The sequence below is a fragment of the Podarcis muralis genome, chromosome 11, assembly GCF_964188315.1.
Source record: "Podarcis muralis chromosome 11, rPodMur119.hap1.1, whole genome shotgun sequence".
Classification (NCBI taxonomy): Eukaryota; Metazoa; Chordata; class Lepidosauria; order Squamata; family Lacertidae; genus Podarcis; species Podarcis muralis.
In genome coordinates this window covers 56,339,308-56,362,441 of record NC_135665.1, presented here as the reverse complement: position 1 = coordinate 56,362,441, position 23,134 = coordinate 56,339,308, and the positions used below count along the sequence as shown (strand labels likewise).

At 43.9% G+C, this 23,134-nt stretch overlaps 1 protein-coding gene and 4 non-coding genes across 6 annotated transcripts; all 5 read right to left on the bottom strand.

Annotated features, from left to right (window-relative positions):
* Positions 1-120: 120 nt before the first annotated feature.
* On the bottom strand, positions 121-5,643 carry RPL17 (ribosomal protein L17). Of its 2 annotated transcripts, none has more exons than XM_028748999.2 (7): positions 5,575-5,643; positions 4,088-4,140; positions 3,959-3,999; positions 2,756-2,890; positions 2,058-2,156; positions 1,102-1,293; positions 121-211 (listed from the first exon to the last, which is right to left on the bottom strand). In XM_028748999.2, the coding sequence occupies exons 2-7, from the start codon at positions 4,125-4,127 to the stop codon at positions 164-166; spliced, it is 555 nt and encodes a 184-aa protein (XP_028604832.1). In that variant the 5' UTR covers positions 4,128-4,140; positions 5,575-5,643; the 3' UTR covers positions 121-163. The 2 variants fall into 2 exon arrangements, with proteins under 2 accessions (XP_028604832.1, XP_028604833.1); XM_028749000.2 differs by having other exon boundaries at positions 5,580-5,603.
* Positions 1,423-1,489, bottom strand: LOC114606938 (small nucleolar RNA SNORD58). The gene has a single exon (XR_003709012.2). It is a non-coding gene; the product is annotated as a small nucleolar RNA SNORD58 (small nucleolar RNA).
* On the bottom strand, positions 2,224-2,290 carry LOC114606939 (small nucleolar RNA SNORD58). The gene has a single exon (XR_003709013.2). It is a non-coding gene; the product is annotated as a small nucleolar RNA SNORD58 (small nucleolar RNA).
* Positions 3,048-3,115, bottom strand: LOC114606940 (small nucleolar RNA SNORD58). Its single transcript, XR_003709014.1, has one exon. It is a non-coding gene; the product is annotated as a small nucleolar RNA SNORD58 (small nucleolar RNA).
* On the bottom strand, positions 4,226-4,294 carry LOC114606941 (small nucleolar RNA SNORD58). Its single transcript, XR_003709015.2, has one exon. It is a non-coding gene; the product is annotated as a small nucleolar RNA SNORD58 (small nucleolar RNA).
* Positions 5,644-23,134: the final 17,491 nt, after the last annotated feature.

The following is a 23,134-nucleotide window of genomic DNA, read 5'->3' as shown; positions in this document are numbered from 1 at the left end:
TAATGTGAGGTGGTGGTGGGGTTTTATCATAATCCTAATTATTAAAATATAATAAAGGAAAATAATATTCCTGCTTGTTAAATTTGCAGATAAAAACAATAAATAAAAAAACTTGTGCGGTTAACTTAAAATTTTGTTTTTTATTTGTGAACTGAATAGATGTTTATTCCCGAGCCATCAGTTTCTGCTTCTTCAGTTTCTTTTGAGAGATCTGGGGAGAAAACAAAAGAAATCAGTATCACTTGACCAAAAACATTCACTAAATGCTGAAACCAATTAGAAAACACATTTACCACACAGTATATTTTCCAGAACTTAACTCCAGAGATTATTGTATGTAAGAATCACTGCAATGTATTTATCTATTACCAAGCACAGCTCCAGGAAGAATTACCAGAAAGCAAATAACAGACCATTATTTCCACTGGTAAAGCTCAGTATTTGGGGCAACTACTTATGCTAGAGATAGCCAATAGCAAACACTGTGTCTTCCAGATGTTTTGGACTACAACTCCCATCATCAGACAATTCTCCATGCTGGCTGGGGCTGATAGGAGCTGGGAGTCCAAAAAAATTGGAAGACATAAACACTGGCTACCTCTGACTTGACCATTAAAATTAAAGACACTTCTATCATTCATTTTCCATTACAGACTTCATAATTATGTTCAAGCCCCACAGACAGGTAGACAATAAGTTAAAATAAACATAGAAGCTAAATTTAAGAGACTTATATGCTGTTTTTCGTTTCTGTGTTAAATCCTCCATAGCAGTTTACAATATTTGCAATCACTGTACAGACTTTCACATAAAGTTTTGCTGACTACAAGAATTTTCTTTTGTAAATACTTGCAGAAAATAGTATTAAATACAGCTTTGAAATAACTGACCTAATTACCATTGGAGGGCAACTCTAAAACACAAATTATACCTCTGAACACATCTGAGTTAACATGTATAGGACAGCCCTGATCACTTCTTTAAACAGTTTCCCCTCTTTAAATTACATTCCCAAAATTAAAATCAAGTTCTAGTTATTTTGGTGTCATTTTGGTTATCTGTACAGTTGAGTAGACATTTATTTATTTTAAAAGTTCATACCTTCTTCTTTTGAGCAACTTCCTCTTCTGGCTTAGGGACAATTTGCTCCTTCTCTGTGAGGATCATCTCAATGTGGCAAGGAGAACTCATGTAGGGGTTAATGCGACCATGAGCCCTGTAAGTTCGCCTGCGCATTTTGGGAGCTTTGTTAACCTGAATGTGCTCAATTACCAGAGAGTCTACATCCAGACCCTGCGGGTGGGGGGAAATAAAAAGTTCTCATCACAACCCCATAACAAAATAGGTTTACCTAGTTCAAAGTGAATCACTAACTTTCCTAAACCACACCTGAAAAGTCAACTAGCAATACCAGTAATTACAGTGGCTCAGAATCTTGTGTTTGTTTCATGGTTATTCCAAAGGTGTCCTAAGATAGTCATCACTGCCACCAAAGTCTGTTACATTACACTGTACCCAAGAACCCTCTTTTGCCTTCAACAATCCACCTGTAAATCCCAAGTCTCTTACCAAATACTACTTCATATCCTCAATACCAACTCCACTGAACCAAAGGTGTGTTTTTGCTTTTCAAAATTTGGATTACTACTAGAACTGATAAGGGACGCGAGTGGCACTGTGAGTTAAACCACAGTCTAGGACTTGCTGATCAGAAGGTTGGCGGTTCGAATCCCCGCGACAGGGTGAGCTCCCGTTGCTCGGTCGCTGCTCCTGCCAACCTAGCAGTTTGAAAGCACGTCAAAGTGCAAGTAGATAAATAAGTACCACTCCTGCGGGAAGGTAAACGGCGTTTCCGTGCACTGCTCTGGTTCACCAGAAGTGGCTTAGTCATGCTGGCCACATGACCCGGAAGCTGTACGCCGGCTCCCTCAGCCAATAAAGCGAGATGAGCGCCACAACCCCAGAGTCTGTCACGACTGGACTTGGTGGTCAGGGGTCCCTTTACCTTTACTAGAACTGAAACTTAACCCAACATGACAAGCTGCATGAAATTTTACCTTGAGCTCAGCATTGCTCTCAGCATTTTTAAGCATGTGCAGGAGGAACTCGGCACTCTTTTTTGGCCAACGCCCCTGTGTCCAGCCCCACTGCTTGGCCTGCAAGATGAGAGTTCAGTATGAGTATACTTTTGAAGAAAAATGCTAAACATGATTTGCTTTGAAGGCTGCTCAGAATCAAACGTTCTTTTCACGGTTAATCCAAAGGTGTCCTAAGAAAGTCATCACAGCAACCACAGGCAAGCATAAGAGAACGTGATTCTATCCAACAACTTGAAGGCACTCGTATGTAATTCCCCATAGCAAACTGAAAAACAAGGATTCAATAAACACCAAGTAATGTATCACATCCATTTTCCTAGAATTTTCCAGTTTCTGCCCCCCAAAAGGACTTGCATAGTGACCGTTAGCAATCCAGTTACTGCGAAATTGATATGCTGAAGCAGAGGGACAATGTAGTCCCTGTGTACCAAGTACAGAACACGCTTTCTGGTCATTGACAAACTTCTTCGCAGCTCATTGTGGCTTCAGTTTTTTAACACATGAACTTCCCCACGCATGTTCATCAATATTCACCAGCCTTCATGTTCAAGATATTCTTTGTACAACAGATATCCTCAAACGCTACTGAATGAAATTACTGCCTTTCAAAAAGTTTTCCTCAAATTGCTAACAGTTTTCTCCAAATCCATCCATACCTGGGCACATCTGCCAACGCCACCATTGTAACGACGGAAGGGAACACACTGCTTCTTTAGGGTCACATCCTTCAAGTACTTGGTAGCTTTTCGGATGTGCATACCCTTGATAGCCTGGGCAGTCTCACGTGTGTTCTAAAGGGGTAAAATGACAATTGCATTATTGGTTATTTTCCCATTATGTATGTAGGCTGTAACTATGGTGCCATTTACTTAAGACATAGCCCCAAGCCACTGTTTGTATAATAAGAGTCTGCACTTGTATAGTAACTCTAGCTTAACTATGGAAGTAACTGCTCAGAGCCACTTAGTTGTTTTCATTATGAATCCAAAGGTGTCCTAAGTTGGTCATCACTGCAGTTACATTGATTTCACCACCCCTGAAACAAACATCAATCCCCTTTGATGGTATCAGAATTTCGTACTAATTGTTCAGATGTTCTTAACAGGCCATCTGATCAAGACAAGATTTATTTAAAAGAGCTATCTGGATATTATTTATGACATTATATATCATGGGAAATTCATTTGCTGGGTGTTTGTGTGTGTTACAGAACTCCAGAAAAAAATTCTAATGTAACATCATGCTCTCCTCTTTGCAAGATTTGACATTGCAGAAAGCTGACAAAAGTGAACTGCCTTCTACCTACTGACCAAGGCAACGCAAGACAGAGTCTATACCAAGTGTAATCTCTTCATTCTTCTGATATATATTATATAATCTTGTGCTGCCTTGTTGTTGTTTCAGGATTTATTAGCACTTTACTGTTCTGTTTAAAACTCAGTTAAAAATCAGAGAGAGAGAGATTTGACTAGCCTTGGCAGCCTACCCCAAAATTGTAGTCACTAGGACCCTGTGCCTATTATTCCCCTGTTCCTCACCAGTTTTGAACCAGGAAGGGTGGCTTGCTAGTTTGAGTACCTAGGCAACACAGCAGCCAGGACAGTCCCCATTACCACCAATTCTTGAAAGTGGGATGTTAGGTAGAGAATGACAACTTGTTTTGTGCAGCACAACAAGCTTTACAATAAAGTGTATATGGCCAGGTGATGTTTAGAAAATCTGATGTGACGATCTTGTGATTAAGCACCATAATCTATGAATTCTGCTTCCATCAAATTACAGTGTGGTCCACTCCACACCCACTCCTTGTTTTTTTTTTTTTTTTTTTGGGGGGGGGGTCAAAGTAAGATTTCACATACCTTAAAATGAACACGAAGGTTGGACCCCCTTGACTTGCATGCTGTGGGGAGAAGGGATAAAAAATGATAATTCTGAAAGTTTTGGTAATCACTGAAGTATGAGACACGTACCATAAGAAAAATACTTACATTTTGTGGGGTTCTCCGGATCAAGTGAGTAGCGGACCATTTTCAGAGCTTACCTAGAGGGGGAGGGGGGAACGAATATATCTTTCAGTATTGTAGCCATAAATTACACACACTCTCCAAATTGCTGTTTAGAAAAAAGCTGCTCAGAAGAATGTGATTATTTTCATAATTTAATCCAAAGGTGTCCTAAGATAGTCATCAGTGCAGCCTCCATTTTTACAACAATATTTTCGAACTATGTACCACTTAACCACCTTTTTGCAATACATACATATTCAAGGTTCATTCCCCCCTTGCTATTTGCCACCCTATAGTGTAATTAAAATAAGATAATGTGCCATTAGAAGGTAAGGAGATACTATTGCCCTGTAAGAGTGATTGTGCCCCATTTCAAGTACATACATAACAAATGCACAATAAATCACAACACTTGATGGCTTGCAATCCTTTCTCCTGGTAGCCCAAATAATAATAACCCTCCGCTGCCTTCCTCCACCACCAAAAGCAGTGACAAATTACACATAAGTATGGTGTTCCTGGACTGCACTGCAAAAGGCCCTGCTGCATTTCAGAAGCCCACAGTACCACCCCTTCAAAAACATGCCCATCCATATTTGAAGCAACCATGTGGCCTCCCAAACACGGGGGGGGGGGGGAGTGGTTCCCCTATGAATCTGCAACACTTGCTCCTTTTTTTCTTTCAGGCCGGCAAAGAGGAGAATCCCAACTTTCATTTCACTTTTAATTTGTATATTGCCTTTCTACATTACTATACTCAAGGCAGTTTACAAGCTGAAGAAACAGCAATGTCTACAGCAGAATCCACGCACCTTGTAACCATCCGATCCAAAAAAAGCCATAACGTTAAACAACTTGCATCATATAAAGTCGTATTCAATAACCCCTTGGAATACAACAGTACACAAAGCAAATAATAAAGCAGAAAATCACCCGTAGCAATTACAGTAAGCTATAATCAATAAAAAATAACAGCAAGTCACAATGCACCAAAAGCCGCAGTGCATACAAGACCATGTAAAAGTATCAAATTGAGAAACAAAGGCACACAACTTATGAAATTCTCATTTTTAAACCCCTGAGTTTATCTTGCCTTCCCACTTAACCCACCCAAGGATGAGCCAAAAATACGAGGCCTACTTGCAGAAAACCTATAAAACTGATTCCCTCCCCATCTGTTTCTCCCACGACCCACTTGCATTTCCAAAGGCAGGGCTTCCACATCCGGGGTTTTCAGAATCCCCAGCCGCTTGCAGAGGCCATTTTTTTCCCCTACCGCCCCTACCCGGACTTCTCCGGGCGCCCGAATTTCAATCTTCCCCGCCCCAAAGAACGGAAATACTGTGGCGGGCGAACAGCTATTCGCCTCCCTTCTCCATCTAAGGAGGGCTTCTGGGGGCCCGTGCCGGGATGGAGGCCCGCGGCGGCGGATACCAGCCAAGGCCCAAAGCTGCCGCCATCAAACTCACCTTACAGCCACAGCTACCGCCGGGGAAAAGGAAGGGCGAAGGATTCTGGGAAGCCTTCCTGCCGCTTCCGGGTCTCGCGAGAAGACGCCGCAAACGCGAGTTCGACAGTTAAGGGAGCGGGAAGGAATTGCACAGGCGGGCGTGAAACGAAGAAGGCGCCCAGGCACCGTTCATAAAGTGCTATAGATTAGAACACATAAAACGGAGAGAGAGAGAGAGAGAGAGAGAGAGAGAGAGAGAAATATTTTTACATTTATACTCTGCGAAAAAATCCAACTCAAAGGTGCATACAAATCAAAATATAATCAAAACAATTCAGTTTTTAAAAAGTCTTAACATTCAGTTAAATATAACCAAACATCAATGATATGTGTCTATATACAAGGGAAAGCTTTTTTTCCAAATCACTTATGCTGAGCAATATTAGCATAAATGCCATGGTGCTGCTATTTTAGTCCAATGCAAATTCAGTCCTATCAGATCATTGAGGTCTGTTTCCAAATAGTCTCAGTTTTTAATTGTCTCTTCATATCTGATTTCCAATTTTAACACCTTTCTCTTCTTGGAATAGAATATGCTTCTGGTGACACCAAGGCTGAAACTTGGTTTTTCCTCTGACTTTCTGTGTCTTTGGTAGCAACACAGCATAAATTCTATACGTAATGCCTTTCCTGACATCAGTCAATCATTCATTTTATTTGTATGCTACTTCCCCCAAGTTAAAAACCATGCTCAAGGCGGCTTACAATATAATTAAACCTTTCCCCTCCTTCCATGACCTCTCCTTACCATGTAGCCATGCTGAGGGAAAGTTTCACCTCTTAAATTTCTGCTTGTCCACATACCAGTTAAAGGCTTAGAAATCCTACCATTTATAAGCAAGACAGACCCAGTATCAGTGGATTTCTTTTATTCTGTAAAGTGAGCTAGCACAGGTGCTCAAGCAATTAACCAGCATTACTGACAGACTTGTTTACATTTTAAAAATTCTATTCTGCCTTTCCTCCAGAATTGGCTTTGGGTGTGGCTTATTATTCATTTTAAACAAATTTAAACAATGCAAAAACACACATTAGAACTGACCTAATGTGACCTAAAAACAAACACAGAGCAGCAACAGTAAACAGCAGTTAAAATATAACAGGTTTTTATTATTTGCCATTATTTGCTTTGGAAGAAAGGATATTTTGAATCTGACAACATTGGCATCAGAGGAAAGTGGCTGGGGAGAGAATTCCATAGGGCACCACCACAGAAAAGGCTCTGCCTTTTGAGCCACCCAGTTCACTTTACCATTCCTGGGGGGCTGCACAATTTTCTGTACTGTCTTTTGGAAAGTGATACCCTTTGCATACTGATGGTCAGAGAGAGGAAATAAACCATTTTTACACTGGCAGTTCCCCATTTGTGGAATGCCTAGCTTGGTGAGGTGAGCTTCCTTCATTGAATTTCGGGATAGTTAATGTAAAGAAATCCTGTCTATCTAGGCATATGATGGCTGAAAGACGTTGTCATGGCAATCCTAAACTGAGTGCTTTTAAAAATGTTTTATTGTGGATGTGCTTGCCACCCTGGGCTCTTTTGGCAGAAAGGGCAGGATAGAATAATAATAATAATAATAATAATAATAATAATAATAATAATAATACTGTTATGAGATTGTGGGTGTCAGACTCCCCTAAATTCCAAGGTCCCACGGCTGTTAGAATTTAATCAAGGCTTGGGAAGTTAAACCGAATGCCAGACTCCTAATCCCTGGACCCAGATTTCCGTGTTCAGGAGATCGCCTGGGCCAAAGTGTTCCATAAAAAGTAAAAAGCTGGAGGCTGAGTGAGGAAGGCCTTACCTGCACGTGAGGTCATCAAGGTGTGTGTTTGTGTGTGTGCAGCAAAGGATGGTTGGGTTGGTAATTGGAAGTAGAAAAGACAGAAACACATGATTACGCTCTTTGTGAGAATTCAGTGCTATGGCATCAGACAATATCCACCTGCCTACACATCCACAGACCTAACAGGTAACCAGCATCTGAGGGAGGGATAATGCTGGGAGCCCTTCCATCTTAAACTCAGCTTACATCTGTGTGTAAATAAAACCAAGTATCACAAAGACATCACAGTCTCCAGTGACCTTCATACCCAAGGCATGCACTGGGACCCCTGAAATCTCTCACCGTTCAGAGATTGGGGTGCACATAACAATAGTTTTCTAGATAAGAAACAATTAAGCAATGCAGTGCAAGTAAAAAAAATAAAAATCAGGCAAAGCCAAGCCACCAGGTGGAGCTGTTTGCTATTGTCTTGACAGCTTGAAGAAAATCTGCATAATTTGGATGCAGAAACAGAAATTATGTCTCTTTCACATCACTCTTTCTTTTCCATACTGAAGAAGGCAAAGTGCAAATAAATTTAATGATGCTCCTCCGAATCCTTGCACTTGATTAACGTGTGATTACTTTTTGCTTATTTCTAGCAGAAATAGCTAACAGCCTAAGATGGTCAGAATCCATAGAGCTTCATTTGATGAAACCAAAAGCTTGCATTATACACAGCCCGTTCTCCCAGACTTCTGTTTTTGGAAACATAGATCCCGGGATCCAGTAATTAATCTGGCTGTTCTGCGACTCACTAAGCTGACCACCACCAGGGCCCTGATGTAGCTCAATGGGGTAAGTGATTGGGAAGGCTCTGGGAATTTCACCTTTATCTCCCCGCAGGGAAATAGCGTGGTGGATTATATTATGATACCCATGAAAATGACGCCCTAAGTGGCTGAGTTTTACATTGGTGATCCTATGCTCAGTGACCATCTCCCTCTACATTGTAAATTTGTCTTTCCATCGAGGAAGACAGAACAGTCAATTAATCTGTCCCCTCAGGAATCGAGTTAACGAGCATACACTATCTCTTTTCCAAAGTTTGGTGAATTCTGGTTGTGTGATCCATTTGTTCTCGGGTAGAGAAAGGTGAACTTTCCCCTGATGTTGGAGCCACTCGGTTTGAGGAATTTATTGATATTTTAATAACGGAACTGTCCCATTTGCACCTGTTTAGGCCACCTAAGATGAGAGGGATTGGCGATTGGACTGACAAAGAAACCATAGCAATTAAAACCGAGGTTAGGAGAATCTATAGAGAGTTCAGAGAGACGAGCAGCTCTGGATTGCCTGACATTTACTTCTCCAGATCCCGACAACTCAGGGAAACTATACAGCTCAGCCGGACAAGATATAATCAGGCATGCTGCCATACGCTACTTTCAGCCATCCTAACGAAAGATCATAAGAAATTTTGGAAGGCTGTAGAAGACTCCCCACAGACACAGGATGATTCGCTGACATTGAGGGCTTTCTTCTCTCCCTGCTACTCTTTTTAAGCCAACAAATAAACATACAAAAGCGGGAACTCTCAGGATCCTTGTGGAATCTATGCAGCCCTGTTTCTCCCAGCCCTGAAGCCCTACAATTATACAATTTAGAACAGATCGGTCCTTGTACACCCCCTGGTGGAGCTTTATTTCACATGCTTCTAAAGTTGATTTTCAGCAGTTCGGAAAATTTGTGTCGGTGACAGACAGGCAAGATCTCACACGGTGGTGGTTGTTCATATTTGAACTGTTTTGAAAGCTGTATACACTTTTCCCTTTTGGTTTTTAATGGATGTTGCGTTGTTTTTCAGGTGTGACTAAAGGTAAAGGGTAAAGGGACCCCTGACCATTAGGTCCAGTCGCAGATGACTCTGGGGTTGCGGCGCTCATCTCGCTTTATTGGCAGAGGGAACTGGCGTACAGCTTCTGGGTCATGTGGCCAGCATGACTAAGCCGCTTCTGGCGAACCAGAGCAGCGCACGGAAGCGCCGTTTACCTTCCTGCCAGAGTGGTACCTATTTATCTACTTGCACTTTGATGTGCTTTCGAACTGCTAGGTTGGCAGGAGCAGGGACCGAGCAACGGGAGCTCACCCTGTCACGGGGATTCGAACCGCCAACCTTCTGATCAGCAAGCCCTAGGCTCTGTGGTTTAACCCTATTTTCCGTCCTTTCTTCAAATCTTACCAGAGCGAGTGCCCAGCTTCTTAACTGCCCTTTTACTATATCAGGAGAATTTGTGGCTAGCTCTTTCTCCCAGGCACTGAGCTCCAGAGTTCATGAACTTGGGTTAATAGGTTATTTGATTTCAGCTTAAGAAACTCGCACAGTTTTCCTATTATGAACTCAGCCTTCCCATCACTTATGCATAGTAAAATAGAGTTAAGTCGTTAGGTTCAGGATTACAACCTTAACAAGTGGATTTCCATCATTTTGTTATTATTCTTCCTGTAATAATAATAATAATAATACTCATCCGGCCATTCCACGTACTTCCTTTTGACCCCCCCTTGTCAAGTATCTCAATCCCTGGAGAGAGACTGCAATTATTCTGCTAGTGAAATTGAACTTCACTGACTTCAGTAGGGGGTCAATTGACGCAAAGGCATTTCTGAACAACATAGCCTTGAGGTCCAGCGAAAATAATGTTTGGCAATACACATATGTGTTAGCTAATGCAAGTTAATTATCAATCACTCTAAATACTAACAGAGTGTGTATGTTTTTCTTAATAGGATCATAGAAGAGTAGAGTTGGAAGGGACCCCGAGGGTCATCTAGTCCAACCCCCTGCAATGCAGGAATCTCAACCAAAGCTTCGGACTGGAACATAATACCTGTTACTCCTTTGCATATGCATTTCTTCCTGTGCAGTGTAGTGGCCAATATCTTACAATTTTGGGGAAATACAACTAATATCTCCTAGATTTATTTATTATTATTTATTTATTGAATAAATAACCTGACTGGAAGAGTCCGCGACTAGAAGGAGGAGGAGTACCAGGAAGAATGGATGAAATTTAAAGACTATCTACTTAAATATGTTAAGATAACTTAATTGGGAAAACTTGCAAATATCAGATAGGCTTAGGAATGAAAAATGTAATGTTAGAGATTAATATGTTTAAAGTTAAACGAGATGGTTGACTAATGGTTTTCTAAAATCTTTTCTAATTGTGCATTTTATTACTATAATTATTGCTATAAATTCAAATCTTAAATGCGACTATTCTTAATTCTCTTCACAAGAATTTATATAATACTCCTTACAAAACTTCTTTTAACCCTACAAATGATGTTAATTGATTATGTTTCCAAATATATTGTAAACCTCTTCCATTCTCTTAGGAAAGTCTGGTCTTGCTGATTCCGAATTTTCCCAGTTAGACTCGCCATCTCTGCATAGTTCCTCAGTTTCTCTTGCCACTCTTCTTTAGCTTGTAATTCTTCTTGCTTCTATCATTGGGCTAATAGAGTCCTTGCAGTTGTCACATATAAAAACAGTTTTTTTAAAAAATCATTTTAATGATTTTTTGTACCTACAATACCCAGTAGAAAGGCTTCTGGTTTTTAAACAAATGTATATTTCAACATTTTTTTTCATTTTGTTATAAATCATTTCCCAGAAGTAGTTCACTTTCCACCCTGAACATTCTCACATAGATGACCAGGAGATCATTGCATGCCCCTTTTCCACCAGCCTTCTTGCAAGCTCCATAGCCTATGCTCCATAGCCAGCATGGAAATAATTTTGATTAATTTCAATAGGTCTACTATGATAATGACGAATGTTGGATACAGCCCATACCCACTTTTGACTTTCAGGCATCTCCTAAAGACTTATTTATTATTATTATTAATGGCAACAGGTCTAGGTAGTTGTTCAAAAATTTTTTAGTGGCCAGTCATTTTAATTATTGTTCTGTATTGCTTTTAAAGATTTCTGTTGTTGCTGCTGCTGCTGCTGTTGTGCACCAGCCTGATGTTTGCAAGAGGGCAGTATACAAATAGTTCCATAAGTAAAATAAATATGCAACAGCGGCTTTCACATTTTCAAGTCTCAGAAAAACGTTGTCCAAAGTCCATGGATAGCAGCATGGTCTTTACAGCAAAGGTGGAGAAGCTGGAAACCTTGAGCAAATACTCGTGCAGGCACACCCTCCAAACGCTTTTGCACAAGTCAGCTTTAAGGCTTCTGCCAATAAAAACATTGGGAGCTTTCGGTCCTTAAAATTCCCGTTTCCTAGAAACCCACTGAACATGCCTGTTAAACTTAAAGCACGGCATAATGTTTTCTAGTGCACACAAGGCTAGTCTCAGTGTAGCCCTTTGTGGTTGCATAAGCAGCAGGGAAATGCGTAGCAAAAGCAAAGTATGAGCTCAGCAGCTTCCCTAAAGACTGATATTCCAACAAACTTTGTCTAGAGATCTTATCCTCATGATTGTCTGGTTCCCACCCACTTGCACACGCCCTAGATTCCAGGGCTCAGAATAACATCAGAAATATTCCTTGCTTGGCTGATTTGCAGGAATATGATCCTGCAAAGTGCTTCAGTAGGTGCAATATGGGACCAAATGTCATTATTATTATTATTATTATTATTATTTCCATCATCATCTAGACTTGCTAGCTGCATTCCCCCCCCCCCAAGGTCTCCAAGTGACTTACAACACATTAAAAATGCAAATATTAATATGAATAAATACATACTATAAAACCACAGCAAACTGTAGGTAGGGGATGAGGCAATTTATTAGGTATCCTGGTCCCAAGCTGTACAGGGCTTTGCACCAATGCTAGCACCTTGATCAGTGAATGCTCAGTTCAGCAACCCAGCATTTATTTCCACATTTTAGGCTTGGTTTCTTGAGTGCAAGGGGTTTTAATGGATGTTTCTGTTCAAGCCATTGTTTCAACGATATATACATGTGATATTTTGTGATGGCCAACTGAACAAATGTTTTTATACAGTGCAATCTTGTAAGAAGCAAATTCCATTGAGGCTGACTCCCTGGAAAGTGAGTACACAGAATTGCAGCCTTCTAGAAAGGTGGCTGTGTGAAGATTTGCCCATTGGTGGTTATTTAATATTAGGGATGTTGGACCAAAACTGTCAACCGTCCCTTATTTGGCGGGAAACTCCCTTATCCCAGCGCCGTTTCCCGCTGCTGTCCCAGATTGATGATGCCCCTTAAATTTCCCAGGTTTCAAAGGAAGCAGCTCCTCTCCCTCCCTCCCTGCTGGCCAGGGAGGAGGGAGGCTCCAACTGTGTTGCTTGGCTGTGTTGCTCACCCAATAAGGAGTCTAAGAACTTGTGTCGATCAAATCGGTCGCGTTGCCTGGGGACTTGCCTTTGCTCAGCGCTTCCCAGCGGAGAGGTGACGGTGGTTTTCCTTGCTGCATCCCCTTTGCCGGGTTGCTGCGCTGTGGGAACCACTGCTTGAGGCTTCGTTTAGCTCCTGGTTGACTAAAATCCCTTATTTTGGCTGCTGATCCCTTATTTTCGAGGCTGCTGGTCCCTTATTTTCAAATCTGTAAGTTGACAGCTATGTGTCGGACTGACCCAGATGGACAGACCATTAGGAATGTAAGAGGGTGGAATCAGGGCAGGAGAAGGTTCCTTTCTCATGCGGCACTTTAAAATTGGAAGGAATTCAAAATGTTGTGGGTAAGCAAGAGAGAGACGAATGACACTGGGGGTCATAGGAGCCACCTCCTAGGGGCTGTGGGGGCTTTGCCCCCCACAATAAAATATCTGAGGGGGCTGGGTCCCCCAAATGTTTATGGGCATTCCCATTCAAATGGCATGTGCACACGGTGTCATGTGATATTGTGGGTCAGAGCTTTCCTGGGCCCCCACAATATTTTATTCAACCCCTGCAGGGCATGCTTCCAAGCAACCTGATTATTGAGTATTATTGATTATTGATTTGTTTGCAGGGAATTAGATAGCATTGGCTATTTAACGAGAATTCATTCTGATTTGTTTGTGGAGCTATTCGATGGTGTTGCGTCAAAGCAAATATGATCCCATGCTTCCCAATGGATTTTCCATTTCACTTTCCTCTTTGCAAAAATGTTTGATCTTTTGGGGAAGCAGGTGTGCTGGACCAGACCTCCCAATCAACTACAACTGCACAAACTGAACTTGCTGGTAGGTGAATGAATCCCACCTGAAAATAACAATAGTCTATAGGCGTCTGAGCATTTACAAAAACCACTCTCCCTAAGGTAAGGATCACAGCTGGCCAGCAATTTGGATTCAGGGCCTGCTTGGTGACAAAATAACATTTACCCAACAATGGAAGCAATTTCTGAGGTGATACCATTTAGACCAGTCTTCCTCAGCCTGGTGACGTCCAACTGTTGTGGACAACTTCCACCAGCCCCAAATAGACCTTTTTTAAAACCAGCCAGAGCCCTGATGGAAACAGAAGACCAGAACATTTTTTGGGCACGAGGTTGGTGAAAGCTGTTCTAATTTCTATAAAATGACTGTGCATAATAATAACCGCTTGGGTAGTTGCTTCTCAAAAGGGTATTGTAATGAGAGGGAACTTAATTTTGCTTCTCATATTATGCATGTGTATGCTTGTCCAACGCCACGGGATTCAATGTCTATATTGAGATTTGAACCAGGGATTTTCCAGCTTAGCCGCTATACATCAGCTGCATATTAATTCCATAGATCTCTGCTACAGTGGTACCTCGGGTTAAGAACTTAATTCGTTCTGGAGGTCCGTTCTTAACCTGAAACTGTTCTTAACCTGAGGTACCACTTTAGCTAATGGGGTCTCCCGTTGCCGCCGCACGTTTTCTGTTCTCATCCTGAAGCAAAGTTCTTAACCCAAGGTACTATTTCTGGGTTAGCAGAGTCTGTAACCTGAAGCGTCTGTAACCTGAAGCATCTGTAATCCGAGGTACCACTGTACTTGCGAACAAATGTTATAAGGTGTGCATCTAAACCCACATGCATGTTCAGCACTCACATGTATTCCTACACACACTCCCACGTGGTTTAGGATCTTTTGCTAGGGTTTGATGTGCATCTGCTATGAATGTGTTTACCTTTAACCATGAAGTACATTCACCAGTGGGATGCTGGTGGCGCTGTGGGTTAAACCACAGAGCCTAGGACTTGCCGATCAGAAGGTCGGCGGTTCGAATCCCCACAACGGGGCGAGCTCCTGTTGCTCGGTCCCTGCTCCTGCCAACCTAGCAGTTTGAAAGCATGTCAAAGTGCACGTAGATAAATAGGTACCCCTCTGGCAGGAAGGTAAACAGCGTTTCCGTGCGCTGCTCTGGTTCGCCAGAAGCGGCTTAGTCATGCTGGCCACATGACCCGGAAGCTGTACGCCGGCTCCCTCGGCCAATAAAGCGAGATGAGCGCCGCAACCCCAGATGGTCAGGGGTCCCTTTACCTTTACATTCACCAGTGGAGTAAAGGAAGATTGATGTACCACTGGAAATGAAAGTGACAGGATATATGGATGCCACACCCTTCTCCTGAGTTTGATCTCGCCGCACACATTGACATTCTGTGGCTCATCACATGGGGCAGTCACATCCAGAACCAATGCTCCCAGTCCTAGGCCCATAAACTCCTGACACCAACCACTAAAGGGAGAGAGGCGCTCAGCTCCCTCCACCCTTTTCTCTTGCACTGCATGTGGTAGCAATCTCTGCAAATACCTCATTTGCAATTTATCTGTTCCCTGCTTTTCTCCAATATTCTTTCAGCGTGTGGAAGCATAAGTAGTGAGCACCCTGCACACACACACCTGACAGTTTTTGAGAAAGGAGACTGGCTGCTTTCTCGCTGCAAGTAAACAGTAGGTAACTGGCTTGCCGTTGAAAGCAACAAATCAGCCCACCTTTGGGCCGACACATGAAAAAAAGGGTGTGGTAATGGTGAGGACTAGGGATACGGGTGGCGCTGTGGGTAAAACCTCAGCGCCTAGGACTTGCCGATCGCATGGTTGGCAGTTCAAATCCCCGCGGCGGGGTGCGCTCCCGTCTTTTGGTCCCAGCGCCTGCCAACCTAGCAGTTCGAAAGCACCTCCGGGTGCAAGTAGATAAATAGGGACCACTTACCAGCGGGAAGGTAAACGGTGTTCCGTGTGCTGCGCTGGCTCGCCAGAGCAGCGATGTCACGCTGACCACGTGACCCGGAAGTGTCTCCGGACAGTGCTGGCCCCCGGCCTCTTGAGTGAGATGGGCGCACAACCCTAGAGTCTGGCAAGACTGGCCCGTACGGGCAGGGGTACCTTTACCTTAATGGTGAGGACAAGGCCGGCCCAACACATTCTGCTGCCTGAGGCGAAGGACAAAATGTCACTGGGTAGTTATAAAGGTGGAAGGCAAGGTGCATGGCACACAGCTCTCCTCTCCAGCAGAAGGGTGTGGTCAAGGAGCTCAGGAGGAAGAGCTGAGGGGCACCACGGCCTCCTAGCATATGCCACCTGAGGCAGTCGCCTCACTCTGCCTAATGGGAGGACTGGCCCCCGGTGAGGAAATGTTTCCGCTTGCTGTTATCTATCAGGTTGGCCAATGGGAGCAATGCCTAATGGGAAGCGCAGCTTTATAAACATAGCAGAAGGGGCTGATCCTCTCTGAGGCTAGTTTACCTTAGCAACCAGAAGCTCCTGTTCCCTGGAAGGAGTCCAACTCAAAGGGTTCCGCGGAGATGCCTGGAGCCAGGTACACAAAGGCATCCCTTCAGGCTTGCAGCCACATTAATGGGAATTAACATTTCCCAGGAATGCAAAGATTTGGTCTTGGCAAACCAATGAGACTGACAAAGTTGCACGGAAGCGATGAGAACATGCAAACTGGCGCCCAAGGATTTAGCTGTGGCCACTGCAGGGAGGCTGGTTTCTTCTCCCAGCACACAAACAATTGCAAAATGCCCAGCTGCAATTGGAGGCATTAACTGAAGGATTGCAGGCTGCAGATCCAGGCAGGTAGCTCAGCTGGTTAGAGCGTGGTGCTGATAATGGCAAGGTCACAGGTTCTATTCTGTGTAGAGAAAGGACTCTATAATACATACCACATTTTTCGCTCCATAAGATGCACCTAGTTTTTAGAGGAGGAAATCAAGAAAAATATTCTGAACGAAACAGTGGATGTATGATTTTCGTGGTTCATGCTGTGGCCACAGACATGATATGTGATTTGACAGTGAGTTTGGGGTAGCCCAATGCAAAAATCCTGAGAATACATAAGGATCTGTGCTTTGTAACCACATTTTTGTGCCATTGCGGCCCCACGAAACAGTGTGTGTGTGATTTTTTTGGTGCAGGCTGTAGCCATGGACATGCTATGTGATCTGATGGTGAATTTGGGGTGACCCAATGCAAAAATCCTGAGGATCCATGGGCTTTTACCTCCCCCCTCCCAGGCAGCCTCCTTTATCTCTAGAGTCCCTTATCTCCCTCCGATCTCTTGCCAAGCGACTGCTCAGCGGCTTAGTTTCACCACCCCCTTCCCTCTTTCTAAAAAAAAAAAAAAAAAAGAGCACAATCTGCTTTTTGCCCCTGGGCAATTCGGCTCCAGGGACCAGGCATTGGCTCCATAAGACGCACAGACATTTCCCCTTACTTTTAAGGAGGAAAAAAGTGTGTTTTATGGAGCGAAAAATACGGTAATTTGCAGTGACCAGAGGGCCCCTCAGTGGCCAAGAGCAATTTAGTTGTTCATCTAGACCAGTGTTTCTCAAATTTGGGTCTCTAGCAGATGTTGGACTCCAACTCTCATCGGCCCCAACCAGCATGGTCAATAGGGAGGGATGCTGGGAATTGTAGTTCTGGAACATCTGGAGGGCCATAGGTTCACAGCCCCTAATCTAGCTGTGTCTTATTTTCCTTGGTCATTGTGTCCCACCACTGCCAAGGAGTTTGCATCCAAAATGGGCAGTGGTAAAAAAAAGCTAATGCTATTCTAGGCTGCATCAACAGAAGTATAGTGTCCAGATCAAAGGAAACAATAGTACAGTGGTACCTCGGGTTAAGTACTTAATTCGTTCTGGAGGTCTGTACTTAACCTGAAACTGTTCTTAACCTGAAGCACCACTGTAGCTAATGGGGCCTTCCACTGCCTCCGCGCCGCCAGAGCATGATTTCTGTTCTCAACCTGAAGCAAAGTTCTTAACCTGAAGCACTATTTCTGGGTTAGCGGAGTCTGTAACGTGAAGCGTATGTAACCTGAGGTACCACTGTACCATTCTATTCTGCCTTGGTCAGACTACACCTGGAGTCCTGTGTCCAGTTCTGGGCACCACAGTTTAATAAGGATGTTGACAAGCTGGAACCTGAGCAGAGGAAGGCAACCAAGATGATCTAGGCCAGGGACTGGAAACCAAGCCTGATGAGAAATGGTTGAAGGAGCGTGGTATCTTTAACCTGGAAGAGAGGAGACTGAGAGGACTTTTGATAGCCATCTTCAAATATCTCAAGGTTTATCTCATGGGTAGGCAAACTAAGGCCTGGGGGGCAGATTCAGCCCAATCCCCGTCTAAATCCGGCCCGCAGTTGGTCCAGGAATCAGTGTGTTTTTACATGAGTAAAGGTAAAGGGACCCTTAATTGTTAGGTCCAGTTGTGACCGACTCTGGGGTTGCGGCGCTCATCTCGCTTTATTGGCCGAGGGAGCCGGCGTACAGCTTCTGGGTCATGTGGCCAGCATGACTAAGCCACTTCTGGTGAACCGGAGCAGCGCACGGAAATGCCGTTTACCTTCCCACCAGAGCGGTACCTATTTATCTACTTGCACTTTGACCTGCTTTCGAACTGCTAGGTTGGCAGGAGCAGGGACCGAGCATCGGGAGCTCACCTCGTCACGGGGATTCGAACCGCCGACCTTCTGATTGGCAAGTCCTAGGCTCTGTGGTTTAACCCACAGCGTCACCTGCATCCCGCTTTACATGAGTAGAATGTGTGTTTTTATTTAAAATGCATCTCTGGGTTATTTGTGGAGCATAGGAATTCGTTCATTTTTTTTCAAAATATAGTCCGGCCCCCGACAAGGTCTGAGGGACAGTGGACCGGCCCCCTGCTGAAAAAGTTTGCTGACCCCTGGTTTATCACATGCAAGCAGGAACAACCTTGTTTTCTCCTGCTCTGGAGGGTAGAACTCGAAGCACTGGCTTCAAGTTACATGAGAGGAGATTCAGACTAAACATTGGAGGGGAGAATTCTGACAGTAAAGAGACGTTTGACAGTGGAATGGACTCCCTGGGGATGTTGTGGACTCTCCTTCCTTGGAAGTTCTTAAGAAGAAGTTGGGTGGCCACCTGTCATGGATGCTTTAGTTGAGTTTCCTGCAGTGCCAGGGGTTGGACTAGATGACCCTAGGGGTTCCCAGGGTGATTCTAAGTTCATCCTGCACCCAGCGCAAAACACAATTTTTTTTTTATTTGTATGAAACTAATTATTTGTTCTCCTTCACGGATCACTGCCTTGCCGTGGCGAAGGGGCTTGAATAACTCAGAGACGCTATGAGCTATGCCATGCAGGGCCACCCAAGATACACAGGTCATAGTGGAGAGGTTTGTATAGTTAAAACTATGGTTTTCCCAGTAGTGATGTATGGAAGTGAGAGCTGGACCATAAAGAAGGCTGATCGCCAAAGAATTGATGCTTTTGAATTATGGTGCTGGAGGAGACTCTTGAGAGTCCCATGGACTGCAAGAAGATCAAACCTCTCCATTCTGAAGGAAATCAGCCCTGAGTGCTCACTGGAAGGACAGATCCTGAAGCTGAGGCTCCAATACTTTGGCCAGCTCATGAGAAGAGAAGACTCCCTGGAAAAGACCCTGATGTTGGGAAAGATGGAGGGCACAAGGAGAAGGGGACGACAAAGGACGAGATGGTGGGACAGTGTTCTCGAAGCTACCAGCATGAGTTTGACCAAACTGCGGGAGGCAGTGGAAGACAGGAGTGCCTGGCGTGCTCTGGTCCATGGGGTCACAAAGAGTTGGACACAACTAAATGACTAAACAACAACAACAATTATCTGTTCTCCAAAGGCAACCCTTGTCATTTCAACCTGGCAGTACATTGTGGTTGTCACCTCCCTCCTTCCCACACCTTTCTGGCAGGCTTCTTGTGTCATAGCAGTTGCGCCACAAGCAAGGGCTGAACAAGTGCTATGTCTCCACGCTGGAGGAAACAGCACCTGTTGGGTTTCTGCTTCTGGCACTGCCATTGTGGCTTTTCCTTTCATGCCTTTGCTCACAGCCTCTATTTGCTTTCGAGCCTGCGTCTTTGTTGTCCTTTTTGGGACCCCAGCTTTATGTGCACTGGGAGGTTATTCGCGGTCAAAGCCAGACCCTCCCCCACAACTCCATTCATTCCCTGGCACCTCTCCTCCCCCTGTGGATACTCCCCACTCTCCATCCCAGATTAAATGTGGTGGGGGTCTGGATAGGGAACTTGGCAACCAAAGCCTGATTAAATCCCGATGTCTGCTCTGAGCTCCTTTCTCCACTACCAACAACTTCGTTTCTCTTTCCCTTCCAGTTAAGAAGAAGACGTTTAACAGAACAAGGGGGAAGTGGGAAGGGAAACTGCTGCCTATTTGGATAATAATCTTTTTTTTTTAAAAAAAAAAAAAGAACTTGCTTTTACCCTAAATGTATATGCAAAACAAAAACGAAACAAAAAACCCAACAACAACAACCTGGACAAATATAAACTCAAATATGAAAAGCCCCCAAATGTACAGTTATACTGTAGTTCAGTGTTAACCAACCCGGTGCCCTCCAGATGTGCTCTCCCATCAGCTGGGGTCTGATGGGAGTTAAAATCCAAAACATCTGGAAGGCACCCAAGGGGTGGAGGCTACTATAGTTGATGACTTGACGGAAACTTAATGAAAGTTGTAGAATTGGAAGGGACCCTGAGGACCATCTAGCCCAGTGTTTCTCAACCTGTGGGTCCCCAGATGTTGTTGGACTACAATTCCCATCATTCCTAGCCAGCATGATCAGTGGTCAGGGATGATGGGTGTTGTAGTCCAACAACATCTGGGGACCCACAGGTTGAGAACTGCTGATGCCCACGGGTAGGCAAACTAAGGCCCGGGGGCCAAATCTGGCCCAATCGATTTCTAAATCTGGCCTGTGGACGGTGCAGGAATCAGCGTGTTTTTACATGAGTAATAATAATATAATAATAATTTATTACTTATACCCCGCCCATCTGGCTGGGTCTCCCCAGTCACCCTGGGCAGCTTCCAACTAAGTACAGTGGTACCTCGGGTTACAGACGCTTCAGGTTACATACGCTTCAGGTTACAGACTCCGCTAACCCAGAAATAGTACCTTGGTTTAAGAACTTTGCTTCAGGATGAGAACAGAAATCGTGCTCTAGCGGCGTGGCAGCAGCGGGAGGCCCCGTTAGCTAAAGTGGTGATTCAGGTTAAGAACAGTTTCAGGTTAAGAACGGACCTCCAGAACGAATTAAGTTCTTAACCCAAGGTACCACTGTATTAAAATACAGTGGTCTGTTAAATATTAAAAGCTTTCCTAAACAGGGCTGCCTTCAGATGTCAGAGTAGAATGTGTCCTTTTGTTTAAAATGCATCTCTGGGTTATTTGTGGGGCATAGGAATTCGTTCATTTCCCCCCTTCAAAACATAGTCCGGCCCCCCACAAGGTCTGAAGGACAGTGGACTGGACCCCTGCTGAAAAAGTTCGCTGACCCCTGATCTAGCCCAAGCCCCCTGCAATGCAGGAATATGCAGCTGTCCCATACGGGGATCAAACCTGCAACCTTGGCATTATTAGCAAGCACCATGCTGTAACCAACTGAGCTATCCAGACTACTGACTTCTAAAGCAATCAATAAAGGCACACACAGAGATATTGCCCTTATGCATGGGTAAGTCAGAAATACATCAAACTAACTTCAGTAAGACGCATAGCAGAATCCTATACATGTGCAAATAAGTCCCACAGCTTTCCATGACGCTTATTCTGAGATAAATGGGCAACAGCAGCAACAGCCTATCTCCATTCCCAATGTCATAGAAGGTTGTTCTGACACGCACATCCCTTATTATGAATCTTTTATTCTCCGGTGTTCATGTGATATCGCTCTGCCTAAAGCCCTGTATACAACGTGTGTGTATGTGTGTGATATTGCATATTCCGGCGTGCATGCATGAAATGTGTGCAAGCTATCGCTGCTTGCTGGTGTTAACAGCTGCAAGGAAAAGAGACAAGTCAGAAGTGGGTCACAAGCATACCCTAGTTTTAATATATTATTATTAACCAGAGATTAGAAGATAAGGCTCCTCTTCAATTCCATTTGGGCTTTTCTCATGCAAATGAAGGCTTTTCTTCAAGGGAAGAGGCTCCCACATTTAATATTGTGCACTTAATTTCAGTAATGATCTGTCCAGGAAACCAGAATTGTTCTTCCATACTATCTGAGCACCCTAATTTTTCCTTTGTTTTGTTTGGGGCTGAAGTGTGTGGAACCATAGAGAAAAGCATGGGATTAGCAGATAGCCTAAACCAAGCTCCTTTTCTTTGTTTCTGTTATTATTGTTGTGTCTTTGGCAGAGCTGAGCATTCATCTGCAGTTCGGCACCACAGTGGGGTAGCATCTTCATCCTGAACTCGGTCTATTCCTGAACTTACTCTATTTTCTGTGTTGCATCCCAATCCTTTGTGTGTTTGCTTAGAAAAGTAAGGGTGGCTAAGGGCCCTTCCAGGTTAAGGTTTCCTTGCAGGTGTATTCTGCAATATGTTCCTGATGCAATAACAGTGTGGGATAACCAGCCACATATAACCAACATGCTTAAGTTTAATGCATGGGTAGGCAAACTAAGGCCCAGGGGCTGGATCCGGCCCAACCGCCTTCTAAATCCGGCCCATGGGCTGTCTGGAAATCAGTATGTTTTTACATGAGTAGAATGTGTCCTTTTATTTAAAATGCATCTCTGGGTTGTTTGTGGGGCCTGCCTGGTGTTTTTACATGAGTAGAATGTGCGCTTTTATTTAAAAGGCATCTCTGGGTTATTTGTGGACTATAGGAATTCCTTCATCCCCCCCCTCAAAATATAGTCCACCGTCCACCCCCCAAGGTCTGAGGTACAGTGGACTGGCCCTCTGCTGAAAAAGTTTGCTGACCTCTGATTTAATGAATACATGAAAGGGTTAATACCATAGAGTAAGCTGTCCTGCAAGGCTTAGCTAGGTCACTCCCCCTCTCTTTGGGAGGAAATGTTAATCAAGCCTTTGTCCCCACCCCAACCCGTCTACCTGGGAAGCCCAAGGTGTGAGGCCTGAGCTGGTTGCTCCAAGCTCAGACCACATGGCTCCAACAAGCCATTCTTGTGCTCCTATACTAATAATTCAGGAATTTTCACCACTGTAACTAAGCCAGGTTTTACTGCCTGAGAATTTTTTGGTGACTTTAAATCTCTGCTGGGGTTCTCTCATCAAAGAGTACTTGCCCCAGACTTGGATCTTGGCATCCAGGAATTCTCCTTTCTATAATTTCTATAATTTTGTTTTTGCTACCAGCAAATAGCTGCATGAGTAGTGGGTTTATTCCTCTTTGTTAGATCTTCTGTGATAGTTCCTCAGCACATTATTGCCGTTCATAGAGGCTATAGAGCCCTGAAACATGGAACAGAAATAAACCAAATCATTTGTAGTTTAAGAATTTTGGGGGATTTCAGAGAACACTG